Source organism: Brassica oleracea, chromosome C5, assembly GCF_000695525.1.
Source record: "Brassica oleracea var. oleracea cultivar TO1000 chromosome C5, BOL, whole genome shotgun sequence".
Taxonomy (NCBI): domain Eukaryota; kingdom Viridiplantae; phylum Streptophyta; class Magnoliopsida; order Brassicales; family Brassicaceae; genus Brassica; species Brassica oleracea.
In genome coordinates this window covers 5,584,731-5,605,960 of record NC_027752.1, presented here as the reverse complement: position 1 = coordinate 5,605,960, position 21,230 = coordinate 5,584,731, and the positions used below count along the sequence as shown (strand labels likewise).

The window sequence follows — 21,230 nt, the reverse complement described above, 5'->3', positions numbered from 1 at the left end:
CAAACCAGGATGAATCGCGATGTAAGAAGCTGTGTTGGATACATAAAGTAGTGTAGAATCACCAGGAGGTGGAATAAATCACATAGGAGTTTTTTTTTTTTTGAACAAACCACTTCATTACCATAAATAAACAGAGTTACTCCCTAATGGGAGGCAAAGCAAATACACGAAGAGCTAACTTAGCCAAGGAGTCAGCAGTAGCATTTCCCACGCGAGAAATAAATGAAAAAGAGATAGCCTCAAACCTACGACTCAATACTCTAATATCAAACAGAATACTCTGGAGTTCCAAAGTGATCGATGAAGAGTTGAGGAGAGTAATGAGAGATTTCGAATCAGAGAACATGTTCAACTGAGAGAAATCATTGTCGACTACGTCTAATAGAGAAGCCTTTACCGCGAGTGCTTCAGCCACCAGGGGGGAGCCGACATGAGAGCGATTAGATGAGTAGTGTCTTACCAAGACACCATGGTGGTCATAAATAACCCAGCCCTGTCCACTAACTTGTGAACCTGGATCCCATGCACCATCAGTGAAGCAACAGTTGCCTACAGTCGGGCGAGCATTGCTAAGAGAGGTGGAGGAGGAACGGAAGCTTCCGCCACCAGGGGGGAGCCGACATGAGAGCGGTTAGATGAGCAGTGTCTTACCAAGACACCATGGTGGTCAATGTTCAACTGAGAGAAATCATTGTCGACTACGTCTAACAGAGCAGCCTTTACCGCGAGTGCTTCCGCCACCAGGGGGGAGCCGACATGAGAGCGGTTAGATGAGCAGTGTCTTACCAAGACACCATGGTGGTCAAAAATAACCCAGCCCTGTCCACTAACTTGTGAACCAGGATCCCATGCACCATCAGTGAAGCAACAGTGGCCTACAGTCGGGCGAGCATTGCTAAGAGAGGTGGAGGAGGAACGGAAATGCTGTGGTTTTTGCTTGCAACGAGACCGTGTAGCTTCCTCCCATGCTCGAGCATCGTGAAGTACTTTCAAAGCCACCTCCGATGCCGACTCCCATGCACCATCAGTGAAGCAACAGTGGCCTACAGTCGGGCGAGCAGTGCTAAGAGAGGTGGGGGAGGAACGGACATGCTGTGGTTTTTTTCCCATGCACCATCAGTGAAGCAACAGTGGCCTACAGTCGGGCGAGCATTGCTAAGAGAGGTGGAGGAGGAACGGACATGCTGTGGTTTTTGCTTGCAACGAGACCGTGTAGCTTCCTCCCATGCTCGAGCATCGTGAAGTACTTTCAAGGCCACCTCCAATGCCGACCAGACCTTATTCTCAAAGATAAATAAGTTCCTGTTTTTCCACAAATGACAATAAACCCAGGGGTATAGCGGAGTTCCTGTTTTTCCACAAATGCCAATAAACCCAGGGGTATAGCGGAGTAGATGCAAGACCAGTAGGTGGGAGGTTGACCATTTTAGTGTTGCTGGTGAGCAGTTCGCTTATCGAGCTAATCGAGTCAACATGAGGCTTAAACAGAGCTGGAATTTCCTGCCAGACCTGGACCGCAAAGGGACAAGTTAGTAGCAGGTGGAGAGGAGTTTCTAGCGTACCACAGCGTTTACAACGAGGGTTCATCTGCATTCCTCTACTTTGCAACATTGAACCCACCGGGAGGGCACCACTCTTTGCGCGCCAAAGGAAATGTTGCAGCTTAGGGGCAGTATTGACGTTCCAAATACATTTCTTCCACAAGAATTCATTAGTTGGAGGGCCATGCGTCTCCAGGCGAGCGTTAGCGTACCCTGACTTTGAGGTGTAAGTTCCGGTCTTATCGTAGAGCCACACAAGTTCATCCTTCATTTGAAAGGAGCTTGGAATGATTTGTAAGATGAGATCCTCATATTGAGGCAAGTGCTGTCGGATGGCCTCCAAATCCCAAGCGCTAGAAGGCAGGAGGAGATCAGAGACTCGAAGGTCTTGATTAGTAATGGCTGGGGGGCCCATTGGGCGCAAAGGACACAGCGGGGAGAGCCAGGGGTCCGTCCAAACACTGATGGATTCACCATTGCCGACCTTCCACTCTACACCATTGAGAAGAAGATCTCTTCCCCAGACAATTCCACGCCACCCATGAGAGGCAGAGTTAGGACATTGACAGTCTAGAATGGAAGAGGATAAGAGATACTTTCCCCTTAAGGTCTGCGCTAAGAGAGATTCAGGGTCCTTGAGCAGGCGCCAAGCAATTTTCGCCAATAAAGCTTGGTTGAAGCACTCAATGTCTCGAAAACCAAGGCCACCCATATTCTTTGGTAATGTGAGCTTCGACCAGGCTATCCAACACATTTTTCGAACACTTGGTTTCGCGTCCCACCAAAAACGAGTAAGAACCGACTGAATTTGTTTGCAAAGAGATGCTGGGAGTTGAAAGCACGACATGGCATATGACGGGATAGCCGTCAAGACGGACTTCAATAACACTTGCTTTCCCGCTCCCGAGAGGTATCTAGAGGCCCAGCTGATTGCTCGTTGACGGATACGATCAATGATACTGTTGAAAATGTCGCGCTTCTTCCGTCCAAAGTGTTCCGGGAGGCCTAAGTATTTACCGATGCCTCCCTCCTTATCTATACCAAGTGAGAGCTTAACTCGGTCTTTAGCAAGTAGGGGCGTTTTGGAGGAGAAGGTGATGGCTGACTTGGCTGGGTTAATACATTGTCCGGAAGCCTTTTCGTATTGTGCAAGTAGAGCCAGGAGATTTGCGCAACTTGCATGATCCGATCTGGTGAAGAACATGGTGTCGTCGGCGAACAGGAGGTGATTGATCGGGGGGCTATTTCGGGCTACTTTTACTCCCGGGATGAGACCTGCACGCTGAGCTTTCATACACATTCCCGATAATACTTCAGTACATAGAATAAAGAGGTATACGGAGAGAGAGGATCCCCTTGGCGGAGTCCTCTCGAAGGTACCACTCGCCCTTGCGGGCCGTCATTAATTAGGAATGAGTATGAAACCGAGGTGACGCAAGTCATCGTCCAAGAGATCCACTTTTCGCTGAAGCCCATTCTCCGAAGAACCGCCTCTAGGAAAGACCACTCAATACGGTCGTAGGCCTTACTCATATCCGTTTTCACGGCCATTGAGCATCGGACCTTTGCCTTTGAGGTACGGAGATAATGAAGAATCTCGTGTGTGATGAGTACGTTGTCGCCAATTGCTCGTTTTGGAACGAATGCCGATTGATGTGGAGAGATAATCTGCGGTAGTAGCGGCTGGAGGCGACTCGTGAGGATTTTGGCAATTATTTTATATTGTGTGGTACACAGAGCAATAGGGCGAAAATCAGAGACTTTCCTAGGGCAGGAGATCTTTGGGATGAGACGGACGTGAGTCTCATTTTGCCTTCGGTGAAGTTGCCCAGTCTCAAAGAAGTCTCGGATATCATGGTAGATGTCTTCTCCAATAATATCCCAATACGAGTGGTAGAACCCCGCGGAGAAACCGTCTGGGCCCGGGGCTTTGTCTGCATGAATAGCATAAACAGCTCGACGGACTTCCTCTCTGTCCGGGATGGTAGTGAGGAGGTCGTTTGTTTCTTTGGGGATACATGGTGAGATGGCCTCATGGACTGTTTCAATGCAGTCAGTGCCGGAGGAAGTGAAGATGGACTGGAAATAGCTGGAGATGATCCTCACTATCCCTTCTTCATTGTCGCATATTAAGCCTTGATCATCCTCTATGATAGATAATTTGTTGACTTGTTTCCTTCCCCGTGTTATTGCATGAAAGTATCCCGAATTACGGTCTCCACACTGTAGCCACTGAATACGGCTCCTTTGCTTCCAGTATTCTTCCTCCTCTAAATAGGCTTTTTCGAGAAGACGAGTGATGGAGGAAATGCGGTCAGGATCAGGCACAGAAGCAGATGAGGCCTCCTCCAATTGTTCTTGAGCTGATTTGATAATTTCAGAACTTTTAGCATTTTGCTCTTTAGTCCATTCAATGATTCTACAACGGATCCTGGTGGCTTTTGATATTACCGATTCGGGAACAGGACTGGGCCAATGCGTCTGCACGAGTTCACGGATTTCTGGCTTCTTGCGGAGTCTGCGATCAAACCGGAAGTTCCCACGCTTCTGCTTAACAGTCTGATCAAATAATGTGAGGAGGGGGCGGTGATCAGAGCCCTCAAAACGGAGGTAGACGCTACGGCCTGATGGGAACAATTCCGACCAAGCACAATTTGACATGGCTCTATCAAGCCGAGACTGTATAAAGTGGCTATACCTCATTCCCCGCCAGGACAAGTGGTTACCGGCATGAGGAAGATCCCACAATCCCGACTGCGACACAAAGCTGCGAAAGGCTAGAAAAGAGCCCTCCCAACGGAGTGGCCCTCCCAATTTTTCTTCATTGTCGAGCAAGTCGTTAAAGTCTCCGGTTAGAAGCCAAGCCTCGTTACGCGCTTTACCGAGTTCTACTAACTTGCTCCAGAAAGCAGGCCGGTCCTCTCTCTTTGGTGTACCATAAATAAATGAGACATAGAAGGAAGATTTCTTTGAATGAACCAAGGTATCAATAATGTTGCAGGAGGAGTAAAAAATATCAACTTTAACATCGTCTTTCCAGGACAACATAAGTCCACCACTTAATCCCACAGGGGGCACAGAAAAATGATTCTTGTAAGGTGAGTGTTGAAACGTTCGGAGCACCGTTTCATCAGAGTTTTTGGTCTCCATTAAGAACAGAAGGTCCGGAGATAGGCGCCTGCGAATCTCCTTTAGACGCTGGACTGTAAGGGTGCTCCCGATCCCTTGACAGTTCCAGCTCAAGCATGCTAAGGAAGAGGATTTTGAGGAAGCCAAAAATCCATGGCCTTCCTCTTGCTAGCAGGTATGATCTTTGGTGCTGGGGGAGCTCTGCTAGTACCCGCTGTCCCTGATTTTGTAGTATCGGTACTCACACCCAGTTTCCTTCTACTTCTAGGAGAGTTTTGCACCTTTGTAATCCTACGTTTCTTCATTGGGACTCCACGCGGAGAGCTTGTAGAGCCCTTCGATTTAGTTGGTTGTGCAGGAGCCTTTCTCTTTCCTGTTAGCTTCGCAGCAGCTATGCGCCCTGATCATTTCAAAGGGGGAGGGAGATCATCAGAGTTCTGTTTCTCCGAAATGGGGCCTAAGCGGAGGGAGACATGACGCCTGTCCTCGCTAAGAGAACGTTGGAGAGGAACCAGATGTAGGGAGAGTAATTCCTGATGTCCCGGGTCCGTAGGGAGCATCTTGTGTGGTTTCTTCCAAAAGGAGTTGTTCATCTTCATGGAGGTATCCAGAGCCTGATCTACCATCCTCACGCTGAGGCAAATTTAACTCCTTATTAGCAGGCAGAGAAATGCGAGCTAATGCAGAGCGTCGATCATGAGAACCGGTTAGACTTTCCGCTGGAGATAGTCTTTCTAGCGCGGGGAGTCTTCCATCTGGTGCGAGTCATTCCAACGCAGAGCGACGTTCTGAAGAGCCATTGGTACTCCCTGAGGCAGCAGTTGACAAATACCGCATTGGTTCTCTTGCAGGTCTCGGTGGTGGAGTATGCGAGACCTGAGATGGAGGAACCTGTGGGGAGGTAGAGGGAGCCGGGCTAGTTAGTGCTCCTGCATTTGCAAATAGGCGCGAGGAAGAAGAATCCTTCTTTGGTACCCAACGCTCAGAACGTGGCTCCGATCTGTAGGAGGATGACTGCGTGGAGAGTTGGTTACGCAAGTGTTCATGACGTGGGAGGTCACGCTTTGAAACTCTATCATCTCTCTCCCTAGGAGCACGTGGGTGGTTAAGTCGCTTGTAATCATCATGAATTGGGCCAAGTCTCGAATTGTGGTACTGTCTGTCAGTCCTCTCCCCTCGAGGCTCAACTCTTCTTCTGTAAGTCAGTCTCTCTGTCGTTCTGACTTGATTGATGCCCACTGGAATAGGCCGGCGACCGTCGTTAAGAGCAGATGGGCAACTGTCCTTATCATGGGAGAGGGAGGAGCAGAGGAAGCAGTGCTTTTCCAGTTTTTCGTACTCAAGTTCCACCACTGTGGTCTCGCCCGACGGTAAGCTGATCTCCAAGCGAGTTTCTAAAGGGAGTAACCCGTTGATTGTAACCCTAACACGACCGTTAGGTACATCCTTTGATTCCACATGACCCAAGCCCGAGCCAATAGCCTCAAGTGCCTGTTCATTCCAGTAGTGGAGTGGGATGCCAAGAATTCGAATCCAAAAGGAGATAAGTGATGGGAAGCTCTCAGAGACAATAGGCTCCCAGCGTTGGAGCATGAACATCCAACGCTTGAAGTGGTACGGACCCTTAAGGAGGATGCTTTGAAGATCTTTCTCTGATTCAAAACTGAACTGGAAGAGGTAGGGGCCAAGGTCACGGCCAGTGACAGAGCCTGAGACCTGCCAGTGTTGGAGGAAGAAGTCCACCAGTGCGCGGGTGTTCTGCGCCGTGGGGTTTGAAACTCTTCCGATTAGGGTAAGTTTATTCATCTCAATAAGAGCAGAGGTGTCTGTATCGGGAATCTGGATTCTCCGAACAGGAGCAGAAGAACCAGCGATACCTTTGGCCTTTTCAGTAGCTGAAAACCTTCGAGCCATTTCAAGAGCGTATCGAACAGGGTCACTCTTTGAAGAAATAAAAGAAAGGGACAGGGGATCCTCAAACGTGAGGCAAATAGGGAATCTTCAGTAGTTAACCAACAACAAACCCTAATGAATATTGAAGTTCAGCGTGGGAAGCAAGAACAGAGCCATACGCCGGAGATCAGTGAAGTCAACTGAGGGCACAAACTTGCCATAGGAGCTTTCCGGTGAGTAGCAGGCGTCGACGGCGGACCCTCCGACTAAGGTCGGGGGCTGAACCCGGCGGTTAAAGAAACGTTCGGTGAAGAGACCAGAGAATAATACCGGTATTGGAAAGATTTTGAAAAAGAAAGGAAAGTTGGTGAACTTTTTGCCCAAAACATGGTAAAAAGTTTTGGGCAAAAAGTCAGACTGAAACAGAGATCCGCTCAAAAATACAGCGGGTAAGGACCACTCTTGAAAGAAGTGTCTGGGAGCATTTCGAAGTAAATATTGTTATCAGTTATTACATTAGTCTATGAAAGATTAGTCCTTTCAGGCCATTACATGATCTTATAACAGAGAACAGGTTTGGGAAGCATGTAATCGTAGAAATTTTTTGTCTCCCTCAATCCACAGCTGGTAAAGTCAATACTCTGAATGATTTTTCCTGAAGCTCGCTGATAATAACGCTTTGAATATATTTCACCACCCTGGAGCATATAACAAAATGCTCCATGACCAAACTTTACCTGATCAGTGTGGTCACAACTTCTAAACATTCCAAGCTCTGGAGTTCCACTGATAAGCTGAGATCTAGGGACACTTTGAAATGTAGCAGTCCCAGGGTTGTACGGACAGTTCCTCTGATAAGTTTACCATTGTGCTTTTGATGTCAAAACGATGTTACAAAAAAAAAAAAAAAATGTCAAAACGTTAGCCAAATTTTAGACAGACGTTTGAAGAACGTCGGTTTTCGCCATTTTGTCGAGCTTTATAGAGTAGCGAGTGACGTTTAGGTTTTGTTCTTGTATATAATTTTTTTTTTTAATATCAGGTTTGGGGCCAAATCATGTATTTCCTCCACTTCTAAACTAAATCATGTAAATATTAGTTTCATCCCAGCAGTGATTCAAACCAAAGAAGTTTGACACAGTGAATTATATATTTATATGTATGGAAATTATTTTCCTATTCTATAAACCTAAAGACAGAGAGGTTCAAGATTCGGTCAAATGATAACACATAGAAGCAAGAGCAGAACAAAACGTTACTAATGTAGAAAACACATGCAGAGAGTTTTGCTTAAGATACAACACACTGTAAATGCAATCTAGTAAAACGAGAGATGAAGCAAAACAGAACAATATAACAAGGACCCCTGAAGCTCACATGTTTTTGGTCTGAATGGTATTTATTCTATAAACAGTACAGTATCACAAGAAAAAGAAAAGATAGTTTTTCAAACCGCGGGAAACCATCTTTGTCTCACAAGTTATTTAGCCACTCCGAGTAACAAAGCCTGAAACGAGCTAATTCTAGCAAAGAAGAAACAAACTGTATTATTATGGAAAAGCATAAATGAAGCACTTTGTTTGTTCATAATCACTATATATATATATATAAAGGATAGAGGAGATTTTTACCTGAAGGCAGCAGGATTTGAAACGAGCTTTAGTAGCTTGGTCCTTCCACTGAATACTTTTGATCCAGTTTTCATCATCGCATTGTATGGTAAATTTTTTGTCCCAAATCACAACTCTTAGAATCAAGTGGAAGCTTTCTCAGTTTTGGACACCTTCTTACCTTAATGCTTTCCAGGCATGGAAAGGGCAGAGCACTCCAGTAGATTTGCTTCAGCACAGGCAAATCACTCAAGTTTAGCGTTTCCAGTTTTCGTAAACTAGGCTCTCCTTGCAGTTGCTGCGCTGCTGCTTTCTCTCTGTTCATTATTTCTTGTAGCTTTTTCTAACCCCGGAGCTCAAGCACAGTAAGGTTTGGAGCGAACAATAACCAGGTCAACTCCTTAAGACCATCACAGCTACTTATACACACAGTTGATAGGTTAAGAAAGCTTCTTCTGCTTGATGACCTCTTTATCTCTACCTTCAACGTTGAGCAACTTCTTATGGTGAGGTCGATGAGATCATCCGTAGCTGACAAAACCAGATTATTTTTTGCTTCAACAATAGAGAGTCGTTGGATAGATTTTGCCAGCTTATTATACAGTAAGAGCTCCTCCAAGGCTGAGGCTGAGGAGATATCAATGGTGACAGCTTCTAAATGTTCCATGCGCTTGAGCTCGTTCACTGTGTCAAGATCAGCCAAACACTTGGAAGAGCGCAATCTCAACACGCTCAGAAGTGGCAGTCTTGAAATCCCAACAACACTCCTAAGCCGACAAGTCCTTTCCAGATAAAGATGCATTAGCTTCTTCAACTTCTGTAGACCATCCGGCAAGTTCTCTATATCTGTCGACTATTAGATTTAGAGCCCAGAAGAAGAAGCCCAATGCAATCTTCGGAATCCCAAAGTAGTGACAACAAGTTCAAGTGTTTAGGGTTCTAGAATTTCATATAAATATGACTGTTATGAGAATATGTTTGGTAACCTTGCTGCTCATAGAAGCAGCCTCCATCAAATAGTTTATGAAATCAAACGTTTCTTTTAGTTCTTGAAGACAAACACAAACTTTCTCCCTTTCTTGTTCTTTCACTTAAATAAAGCTTTAATAAGCTATTTTATATTTCAATAAAACCTTGTTTTACAAATGTTATCAAGAACCATATTCCTTTATACCAAGTGATCGTTGGACTCATTGTTCGTGTAGGCTGCCATGTCTGTTTCAAATTGAAACGAGGGACAAATCTATGATCCTTCCCTCCCCATAGTCTCACGTCTGGATCCTGATTCAAACAAGTTCGAGCTATCTAGGCTTCAATTAGTGGTTTGACTGCTTTGCAAAATAATGGATTAGGCGTACAACCATTAATTTTCTTTTTAGGTTAAATATCAAAATCATATAAACATTCTTTGTTAAGTAATTTTTTCAAATTTGTTTATCCACCGTCATCACATTGATTTTTTTTTCTTTTTTCAAATAAAAAATGTGACATAGCCTTGTTTTCTTCTTGGTTCCGCTTGGTCCTTCGCGTCACGACTTCACCTTGTCTTCTTTCTTTTGCAGATTTCGTGTTGGGGTTCGGTTGGAAACTTCCTCGTTGGCCCGTCTTTCTGCTGCGGGAGCTGGAGACATAATCTTTCTCCTTTGCCCCTGGTGAGGAGCCACTCCGAGGATGAACATCAACCTTATATTTGTGGTTGCACATTGTAGGGTCTCGAGTGTCAAGAGTTGAAAGTTTTGACATAGATAGGCGTCACTACTGATTGTGCTGGAACGGTTAAAGCTTTGGTCTGTGCCGCTCTTGACGAAAGATTATAATTTAGTGCAGGAGACTCTCAGATTCAATAAAAGTATATATTATAATAAACACCCCAAACCACAATCATACTCAACAAATGATAGAAGAAAGAGGAGTCTGTTGCATGTCAAGCGACAGACTAAGCACACCACTAACACACTGATACAAACAAAAGAAAACTCATTAGGATAGTAAACGCCAAACAGTAGCGATTTTCCAGGAAACTAGCTTGCTTCACGAGCTGTTGCTTTCTGAGTACGAGGTCATAAGCTGATACAAGCAAAATAAGGAACACGCTTACGATTAGAAAACCAAATATGAATAACTTAAAACAAATTTCAAGTAAGACAATAGCCTTTTAGCGGCGCGAGTGGATCTAAGGCGCGGCAAACTTTTCTCTCAACTTTCAAGCTTCGTGTTCTCCATGGGTGGAGGCGCTGCGTCTTCCCGGCAGCCTCGTCTGAGCTCGTCTCGTCTCCCCCACCCTGTACCCGATCATCAAGACGGAGGAGTAAGCGTCTGTCGTCGTCAAGGTGGTACCTTTCTCTCTCGTTGCGGTTCGGTTGGATCTCTGGTGCGGTAGATCCCCAGGTGAGCGCCGTCACTCTGGTGGTTCGTCGGTGAAGGTGTCAGCTTCCTGTTAGAGGACTACGGGAACGGCGCCGGAAGCCGCTAGTCAGCTATCGGGGTTTGGTGTTCGTACCGATGGGTGGAGCGAAGTTCGATGTCGGAGGTTCTGTTATACGGGATGGCGGTTCTCTTGACGGTTTCTCTCCGGCTCGGCCTTCGGTTTCGCCGCCGTGAGTCTGAGAAGGTACGTGGTGTCTCGGACCTAGGAGGAAGAGTGAATTTCAGGCGGATTACGGCGTTAGGGTTACGGAGCTGGACCTTAATCCTTTGGTTCCGGCGTCTTGGGCCGCGGGGCGACTCTGCGGGTGGCGGTCTGAAGTTTAGACGACAGAACGAGCGCGGGTCTTGGACACACCGGCGCCGTGAAGTCTCACTGACCGGATTTCTTGCCATCGGTGTCCACCGGAGTCTAGAGCTTACTCTATTCAGCTTTCTTTTGTTTTAGTATTTGCATGTAAGCTAGCTTCTTCTCCTCTGTAACCATTTTGCAAAAAACAAATATGCACACCGACCCTCATAATTTCACAGTAGGGCAGCTCAAGTTGTGACTAATAATTACAAATCACACCGACCCTCATAATTTACACATACTTTGTTATAAGAATGTGAGATGTATATGGAATTGGGAGTTATGATTGCATATTGGTTTATATGTCTTCTTCGAAACAATAATACTGAATTATTGTAGTAAAGAAAGAGAGAAGACATGAACACAAGACATCAAATTAAACTGAAACAAGTTTCTAGATCCATGCATGATGTGTCTATATACCGACACTGAATTATGTTTACATCAAGTCTATTGTAAAGAGAAGTCTTAGTTTTGGACAATTAGCAACCCCATTTTCACTTTCAGAATTCCCAAGTAGCACAAGAACCTCAGAAATGCATATGGCCTCACAAAACCAAGAAAAAAAGAAGCCTATTTACCGAAATTTTAGGCATTAAACTCAAAAACTAGTTCAGAAAACATGGAACAGGTGGAGGCAATATAAAAGGGTCAATATTATAAATACAACCCTTTCCATCCATTCTTTATCGTTATTGACAAGTTCTTCATTTGTAACTCCACTTTTAGAAACCACTGGAAGCTTTCTCAGCTCTAGGAAGCAGTGTTTTGTATGACCATCTCATTCAGACGTGGTAATGACATAGAACTCCGGTAGATCCTCTTTAGCGCAAGATCTCATCAACGGCTCATTTTCACATTTTTAGAACGAACACCACAGACACAACCTTCCAAGCTCGAGGTTACTAGAGTTAAAAATAACCATCATATTGGTCTTCGATGGTTAGGAGTTAGGAACTTAGGATACTCGTAAGCCATACCTGGATTTGGGAAAGCCTTCGACAACTTCCAGTGAACTCTTCTCGGTTAACCCTTGCTTCACCATCATCATCTCGCTTCGCCTCTTTAGCTCTCCCATGGATTTCTGCAGAGAAGCAAGATTCTCGGTGAGGCTGTGAATATAACTCCTCTTGAGACATAACCACTGAGAACTGATTCACCACATGACAAAGAGACGCAGAAACAGCCTCCCATCGTAACTGAGAAACAAAGGGAACTGAACGGTCATACAAATACAGTCCGCAGATACTCCAAAACCATAACAAGACAAGAGAGTGGTAGAGAAAATAGAGTGACAATAACTGGATGAGACGATGAGTGCAATATATAAAATCAACACAATACTATTTGTTTACACTGAAGTCTTTTATTCTTGAGGGAAACTCAAACATAATATATAACAAACCAAACATGATTTTTTTTTTCAAACACTAACAAACCACACATGAATATCCACATAATAAGTTAAAATAAACTCGACCAGGCACACCAGTTTTTGAAAGAAGCAAAGCGAGAAGCAGAACAATGTGACAGTAGAAACATAGAAGATTTTGAAGAAAAAAAAACTGTTTCGCAGCATTGGGGGGAGGGGGCTACTAGGGGCAGGAAGCTTGGAAACGGAGTTTAGTTGCTTCGTCTTCCCATTCAATATTATTTGTCCAATGTCTCTCTATACACTGGATAACAAATCCATCTACATTGGCAACACTTTCAGAATCCAATGAAAGCTTTCTCAGGTTTGGACACCCTCCTATCCTGATTCCTTTCAAGCATTGAAAAGGGAGAGCACTCCAATAGATGCTCTTCAACATTGGTACACAATAGAAGCTAAAGTGTTCTATGTTTGCAAAAGGAATGATGGTACCTGCCACACCATTTGTAGCTTTCTCTTGGCTTATTATATACTCTATTTGATTTGAATGACCAACGTTAAGAATAGTAAGGTTGGGAGCGAACAACAGCCACGTCAAATCCTTGAGACGGTTGCAATAATTTATAAAGACAGTAGAAAGGTTGAGGAAGGATGGACTCGTGGGACTTCTGTTCCACAATGAAGTTGCTGCTCCCTCTGCCTTTATCTCCGCCATTCCACACTTTTCTATCTTGAGGTCACAAAGGTTGTCCATAGTCGGCAAAGTCAAGACTCTGAATGATTCATCCTGAAGGTCCTTATAATCTAACTTCTTAACACATTTCACCACCCTGTCATAGTTTGACAATTTCTCCGCAACCAAACATGAGTTTATACCTATGGTTACAACTTGTAGATATTTCAAGAGCTGCAACTCTTCCAATAAGCTCATGTCTAGCTTCGTGTAGGAATTCCGTAGTCCCAATCTCCTCAACCTCGAAAATTTGGATATCATCCCCGAAACATTTTCAATGCTCCTCGTGAATTCCAAATAAGGCGATTTTGGCAATTTTTTTGGCGATTCTGTTACGGAAGGTTCTCGATGTCGGATCTGGCTCTTCCGCCGGATCGAGTGGGTTCACCGGAGGAAAATAAAGGGGAAACGGAGGTTCAGGAGGTCAGTGTGGTTCAGGGTGTTGATCGGCTTGGAGGATCGACGAAATCGAGTTGGGTAGAAGTGGCGACGGATAAGAAAGCTTTGAAGAGGTACGATGTTGAGGTTTCAACTAAGGATGGAGTTCATATGATTGAAATTCCTGATGAGATTCTGGAAAACTCAACACCTTTGTGGGAAGATTTTGTAGTGGGGAAGTTTTTGGATCTTGCTCCTCATGTAGCTAAGGTCCATATGGTTCTAAACAAGATATGGCGCTATGATGATCCATCTACAAAGGTTGAAGTTTATGAAGTGAATCCTACTACGATGCGGTTTAAGGTCTCAAGTCACAAAGCTAGAGAAAAGATCGTAAGGCGTGGAATGTGGAATATTGTAGGAGTACCGATGATTGTTTCGAAATGGTCTCCAAAAGTTGAGGATGAGAAGCAAGAGGAGGAAGCTATTCCGATGTGGGTTCATTTGGAGAAGGTTCCGCTTCATATGTACTCGTGGGAAGGTCTAAGTTTTGTTACAAGTCCAGTTGGGTTACCAGTGAAGCTTCACTCAGAAACTATTGCTTGTACGAACTTTGAAGAAGCGAAAGTGTTTGTTAAGGTAGATGTCTCCAAAACTCTACCTAAAGAAATTACTTTCTCGAAGGAAGGCAAGTTGTTCAAAGTAAAGTACTACTATCCTTGGTTGCCGGCAAGATGTTCTTTCTGTGACAAGTGGGGGCATGGGGAATCAGTGTGTGCTAAAAAAGGTAAAGAGAAGAAGAATAAGGTGGGATCATGCTCTCCAAGACAAGTTGAGGGAAGTGCAGTTAAAGGGATGAGTTTGGATGTTCATAAGGTTCAACAAGGGGGGAGCAGTAAGTTAGAAGGGGGGAATCTGGATGTTGAGAATGTGATAGATGATAAGGAAGTTTCAGGCTCGGTGGAGAGGGTATCAGATGGTTCGGAAGTGAATGTCAATGCTTGGGCTCGGGTCTCTCCTGGGAAGACAGGGAAAGTCAATAATTCTGGGAATAAGAGCTCTGAGGGTATACAAATATCTGCTTCGAAATATTCAGTGTTAGATATGAATGAAGAAGAGGAGGGGGAAATAATTCCTGATGAGGATGAGGTGTGTGTTGGGAAGGATAAGTTATCAGAATGTGATCTTTTGGAGGATGAGATTTTAGATCAACAGGACAAAGAGAAGATAAAGTCAGGTAGGAAGAAAGGTAGAGGAAGAGGTCAGAAGGCTAGGACTCAGGCTGTTAACACAGTTAAGAGTATAAGGTCTTCTCGCCGAATCAACTAATCATGTCGAGTTTCTTTTGGAATGTGCGCGGATTTAAAAAACCATTGAAGCATTCCATAGTGAGAGAGTGGGTTGGAAATAATGAATTGATGTTTGGGAGTATTTTGGAGACAAGAGTGAAGGAGAAGAAAGCGGAGGGTATCTTAAATTATGTATTCAGGGGTTGGTCTTATATGATGAATTATGAGAATAGTCAAGGAGGGAGGATCTGGTTTGTATGGAAGGATGAGGTACGTATAATGCCGGTCTATAAATCAGATCAATTGATCACTTGTTCAGTTGGTTTGAAAGATCAAGAGGAGTTTTTTTGCACTTTTGTTTATGCAAATAATCTTACTGAGGGGAGAAAGGTGCTGTGGGAAGACCTTTGTCACCATAATGACTCAGTTTTATTTAGAAATAAACCATGGATTATCATGGGGGATTTTAATGAGATTTAGGAGGTTGAGGAGAGTTCGGGATTTTCGGATTTGGGAAGACTTCCTAGTGGAATGAGAGACTTCCAGAGGATGGTTCTTCATTGTAATTTGTCAGATTTGGGGTATCAAGGGCCGTTGTTCACATGGTGTAATAAGAGAGAAGATGGGGTGATCTGTAAAAAACTGGATAGAGTTCTTGTGAATGACGCTGCTCTTCAGAAGTTTCCTAATGCCTACTCAGTGTTCGAGTCTGGAGGGTGTTCTGATCATATGAGATGTAAGGTACAACTTCTTCCCCCCCAATGAGAAAATTAGAAGACCGTTCAAGTACGTGAATGTGATAGGAAGCTTGCCAAGTTTCTTACCTAAGATCAAGGATTATTGGGAATCAACTCCGGTTTTATTCCACTCTACCTCAGCGATGTTCCGATTTTCAAAGAAGCTCAAAAATCTGAAGCCGCTAATTAGAGATATTGGTAAGGAAAAGCTTGGCAACCTCACAATGAAAACGAAAGAGGCTCATGAAGTTCTATGTGACAAGCAGCAGCAAACATTGTCTAATCCAAATGATGTCACTATAAGAGAGGAAGTGGAGGCTTATGGAAGATGGATACATGTTGCTAGCTTAGAAGAGGATTTCCTAAAACAGCGAGCGAAGCTGCATTGGCTAGATAAGGGGGATCAGAATAATAAAACTTTCCACAATGCTATTCGGTCTAGACAAGCTCAGAATGCCATTCGTGAGATAAGATGCAAGGATGGAAGAATTGTTACTAAGCAGTTGGAGGTAAAAGAAGAAGCAGTGAGATTCTTCTCTGAATTTCTTAACCATAAACCTGATTCTTATATTGGTACTACTACTGAAGAGTTAAAGGAACTAATGGAGTTCCGTTGTTCATTGGAGGATTGTCGTCTCTTAGAAGCAAAAGTTACTAAGGAAGAGATTCGTAAAGTCTTATTTGACATGCCTTCTAACAAGTCTCCTGGTCCGGATGGGTATCCCTGTGAATTCTTCAAGTCCGCTTGGACTGTGGTAGCCCATGACTTCCTGGTTGCTGTCCAGTCTGTTTTTAAATATGGGTTTTTGCCTAAAGGGGTTAATTCTACTATCCTGGCTCTAGTACCAAAGAAAACAGACTCTTTAGAAATGAAGGATTATAGACCTATTGCATGTTGCAATGTTCTATATAAGGTGGTTTCAAAAATTCTTGCTAATAGGCTCAAGCTTCTTCTTCCTCGGTTGATCACAGAAAACCAGTCTGCGTTTATTAGTGGAAGGCTTTTGATGGAAAACGTCCTGTTAGCTTCAGAGCTCGTCAAGGACTATCATAAGGAGACAATATCTTCTCGCTGTGTGATGAAAATTGATGTCTCGAAGGCCTTCGACTCTGTTCAGTGGTCATTTGTGATTCAAAGTCTCGAGGCGATTGGAGTCCCTCAAAGCTTCATACACTGGGTAAAATTGTGTATCACAACTCCATCATTTTCTATTCAAGTTAATGGTGAACTAGGAGGGTATTTCCAGAGTTCAAGAGGTCTGAGGCAAGGTTGTTCTCTCTCCCCTTATCTATTTGTGTTGTGCATGAACGTGCTTTCTCATAAGATAGATAAGGCGGTGAGGGAGAAGAAGTTTAAATATCACACCCAGTGTCAAGCTCTATCTCTTACACATCTCTGTTTTGCCGACGATTTAATGATCTTTGTCGAAGGTTCTAAGGAGTCTATAGAGGGAGCTTTATCTGTATTTGAAGAGTTCACAAAGTGGTCGGGGTTGAGCATCAGCATCGAGAAGTCTACTCTTTATATGGCTGGAGTTTCTATAGAAGAAAAGAGCAGAATCTTGAGGAACTTTCCCTTTGCTGTTGGTTCCCTTCCAGTAAGGTATTTGGGTCTTCCCCTTATGACCCAGGTGATGAGAAAGCAAGACTACTTACCTCTTCTGGAAAAAATCAGGAATAAGATAGGTACTTGGACCAGTAGGCATTTATCTTATGCGGGTAGGCTGCAGTTAATCAAGACAGTTCTAGTGAGTATTGCTAACTTCTGGGCATCAGTGTTCAGATTGCCAAGTCAGTGCATTAAAGAGGTTGAACAGCTGTGTGCTTCTTTTCTATGGTCTGGTCCGGTTCTTAAATCAACTGGAGCAAAAGTGGCGTGGAGTGATATATGTAAGCTGCAGAATGAAGGAGGTCTGGGAATAAGAGCTTTAAAGGAAGTTAATATGGTCTATGGGTTAAAAATTATCTGGAGATTGTTGACGGAGGATTCTCTTTGGGGAAGATGGATTAAGACTTATCTTTTGAAGAATAAGAACTTTTGGACAGTTAGTGGGAAGACACAGTTGGGATCTTGGATGTGGAAAAAAATCTTGAAGTTGAGAGAAACTGCCAAACCTTTCTTTAAAAAGGAGATAGGAAATGGTCGACATGTTTCTTTTTGGTATGATAACTGGTCAGACCGGGGAGTGATGGTTGATCTATTTGGAGATAGAGGAATAATAGATTTGGGAATTAAGAGAGAAGCTACAATTGAAGAAGTCTGTTTGGGTAATAGAAGAAGAAGAAGGCATCGAACTGAGCTTCTTAATGACATTGAAGTGGAGTAGGCTAGTGTGAAAGAGAAACTAAGAGAGGATGTGGAGGATGTAAATCTTTGGCAATGGAGGTCGGGTTTCAAATCAAGATTCTTAACTCAGGAGACGTGGCTGATGATACGTAAAACTTATGTATGCTGTAACTGGGCTAAAGGGGTTTGGTTTGCTATGGCTACACCAAAGTTCGCGTTTATGTCTTGGCTGGCTATGCTGGACAGACTCTCCACCATGGACAGGGTTGCTATATGGAATCAAGGAGTGGATTCTATTTGTGTCCTTTGTAAAATGGCAATGGAGTCCAGAAATCATTTATTCTTTGAATGTTCCTATTCTTCACAAGTTTGGGAATATCTTACTCTTGGAATTCTGAGAAGCTCATATTCCAATGTCTGGTTCATTATTGTGCCTCTTATATGTGATGGTAGCAGAGCGAGGATGAGGTCTTTTTGCATCAGATATGCATTTCAATCAGCTATCTATGCAATCTGGCGAGAAAGGAACAGAATAAGATATGGGGAGAAGGCTATGCCTATAGCTATATTGAAGAAGACCATTGATAAGGGTATAAGAAACAAGCTGAGTTTGGTTAAGAAGGATAGGAGGAAGGGTATGGAAAGAGTTCTCCAATTTTGGTTTGAGACAAGAATATAATTTCTGATTTAGAAGATCTATTGTAAAGGGTTTTTCTTTTGAAATAGGATCACACATGATGTAAACAGGCTTTTTGATGAATAAAATTTAACATTCATTCAAAAAAAGAATTCCAAATTCAAACATATTAGCATTCTCGACTCCTGTAAACCAACAGGCAGTCGCTCTATATGTGTGTCTGACAAGTTAAGGTATCTCAAAGCGACCAATGACATTTTCTCTGGCAATCCATTGAACGAGGTATTTCGCGAGAGATCCAAGACGAGTAGCCTAGGCATCTGTCGAAAGAATTCGCTTGAGATAGTTACCAGCTTGTTTTCTTGGAGAAGCAGAGTTGTAAGTTCAGGGCAGCACGGACTGCCAGATAACTCTTGGATCTCATTGTTCATCAAAGACATCTTTCTCACGGGCCCCCAACTCCCAACTTCCGGTATATCACGTAACCCAGCACCGGCTTGCACAGTATATCGCCCATCATGCTCCCCAAGATCAGATGCTACCCACAGAGCCATCTCCCGAACCACATCATGCATTTTCACTTTTACTTTATCGACTTGTTCTTCCAACAATAAACATGCGCGGAGAAGAGAACTGATGATACTATAGCCTTCGTCGAATGCGTTTTCTCTACTCTGATTTTCTTGTATGAAACGCTCACAGATCCAATATTCAATTAAGATATCTTTTCTGATTTCAAAATCTTCTGGAAACAGAGAGCAATATAGGAAACACGACTTAACATGCTTCTCCTTGAGGCTGTCGTAGCTATACATCAAAACTGGAAAAATCTCGTCCATTCCAGAAAATTTTGCATCATTTGAAGTCAAAATCTTAACTGCGTGGCGCCATTCTTGTATTGTGTCCTTGGATGACATGGTCTCCCCAAGAACATTGAGTGCCAATGGTAGGCCATGGCATTTTCCTGCCACTTTTCTTGCGAGATCGGGAATGCCTCGGTGGCGTCCCAGTGTGTTCTCCCCGACTTTCTCCTTGAACAACTCCCAGGCTTTGCCGGTGTCTAGACAACTGACTTCGACTGGGTTAGTATCCCCCATGCGAGCACATACTTCTCTTGAACGAGTAGTGAATACAATTTTGCATTTTTTTTCCTTTGTTGGAATTGGAACACCGATATCTTTTAACTCCACTTTGCTCAACACAAATTGTTTGGCCTTCAAGGAACTGCGTATACTAGAGGCTTTCTCGGCCTCTGTTTTCTGTTTCCATGAATCCACTTCAGTAAAAAAGCCAAGTTTCTTAGCAATCTCATCTTGAATCTTCTCGTTCCGTTTGACCTTAGACACAACAACCCAAATTACTATGTCAACCCCATCATTTGCACCACAAAACTTATTGTTGATTTGGTCAAGAAGAGTTGTTTTCCCCACTCCCCCCATGCCATGTAGACCCATAACCTGGGTTCTGCCGTCCTTGAGGCGGCTCCATGCACCCTCGAGCAATGTTTCCTGACCAACAATGATAGGTTGTAGATCTCTTTCCCCCACCACATCTCTCATAGGTGGCACAGCCAGAGCATTAATATCTTCAGTTAATTTGCGACCCGTTAGCTCTTCGACATCTTCCAACAACGAGACAACCTCTTTCCCATAAAAAAACCTTGCTACTAGTTTTCTTGAACAACCATCACAAATAGACAACCCTTGAAGTTCACTTGTACAAGCCATAAGTGTTTCACGGGCCTCGTTTTCAATGTTCCTGACAGCCGTAAGCCATACATCAACTCCACTAAGCCTTTGTAAACCTCTGCCTTCCTCCCTCTTCACGAATTTCAGCACATCATTTCGCTTTGCCTCCAGTATCTTCATGTCTTCTACCAGAGTTTATAGATTCTTGTCGAGTCTGCAAATATGGTGGACTTCCAGACAAAAGCAGCTACATAATTTCTCAACCACGAAATCGGTTGCTGTTGAGATAACACCACCCATCGTGCAATTGACAATACACACAAAGAGAGAGATTCAGAATGCAAAACAAGTTTGGCTTAATTGAGATTTGGCAAGTAAGAACTCAAAATGAAAAGATGTTGGAGTTTATTGATGGTTTTGTGAACGAGTCCAAGTCGTCTATGTAGTTGAATCCCCCACACAATCGTGACATTGTAATATAATATAGCAAGATTCCAAAAATATCAAACGTTATACTAATATTCATACCCCAACTTGGAAGTTTCTTGTCATTTCTTGTGTCCAAGTCGCAATAATGGAGAGTATTTTCCTATAGTTTTCCAAGAATAACAATAAACAAAGATCTGCAGATCTGTCCAACCAACTTACCCCGCGAAGCGGTTTAGGAAGCGCTAGGGGAAGTCCGAGAAGCAATGCTACAATACACAAAGAGTGCAGACCCAACTGAAAGTGAAGCCCGCAAAGAGAGAATGCGACAAGCTGAGGAAAATGGAGAATTGGAGGAGACTGCAATCCAAATGGTCCGAGCTTCAATAGCAGCAGAAACAGGAAAACAGAGACTGGAACATGCCATCTACTCTCCGGAACGAGTCCCAGTGACTCAACGACTGGGCCCCTCTCCAACACCACAAAACTCGAGGCATCAAACAGGAGGGAATGAGAAACTTTCTAACTCACTGGATCGTACCCCTGCTATTTTAAGGTTGGGACCTGCTGGATCGTCACATGTAGAAGCAATGGAGGTTTCTCCAATAACAACTGAACGGGTACCAGCCTCTCTCCGACTTGGACCCTCTACGGAACCTGGGAGCCCAAAGGAACCGCTTGTTGTACCCTCAGGAGAAAAGAGGAAACCCGGACGCCCCCCCCCCCCCGGGGAG

The 21,230-nt window shown here is 43.8% G+C and overlaps 2 protein-coding genes and 1 pseudogene across 2 annotated transcripts; all 3 read right to left on the bottom strand.

Annotated features, from left to right (window-relative positions):
* Positions 1-136: 136 nt before the first annotated feature.
* LOC106344342 lies at positions 137-4,691 on the bottom strand (annotated as a pseudogene).
* A 3,825-nt stretch (positions 4,692-8,516) lies between these two features.
* LOC106344341 (probable disease resistance protein At1g12280) lies at positions 8,517-12,088 on the bottom strand. The gene is made up of 2 exons (XM_013783741.1): positions 11,930-12,088; positions 8,517-9,026 (listed from the first exon to the last, which is right to left on the bottom strand). Exons 1-2 carry the CDS (start codon positions 12,086-12,088, stop codon positions 8,517-8,519), a joined length of 669 nt encoding a protein of 222 aa, XP_013639195.1.
* Positions 12,089-12,393: 305 nt separating this feature from the next.
* LOC106344075 (disease resistance protein RFL1-like) lies at positions 12,394-20,369 on the bottom strand. The gene is made up of 2 exons (XM_013783453.1): positions 18,541-20,369; positions 12,394-13,351 (listed from the first exon to the last, which is right to left on the bottom strand). The coding sequence occupies exons 1-2, from the start codon at positions 20,248-20,250 to the stop codon at positions 12,545-12,547; spliced, it is 2,517 nt and encodes an 838-aa protein (XP_013638907.1). The 5' UTR covers positions 20,251-20,369; the 3' UTR covers positions 12,394-12,544.
* Between the last annotated feature and the right edge of the window lie 861 nt (positions 20,370-21,230).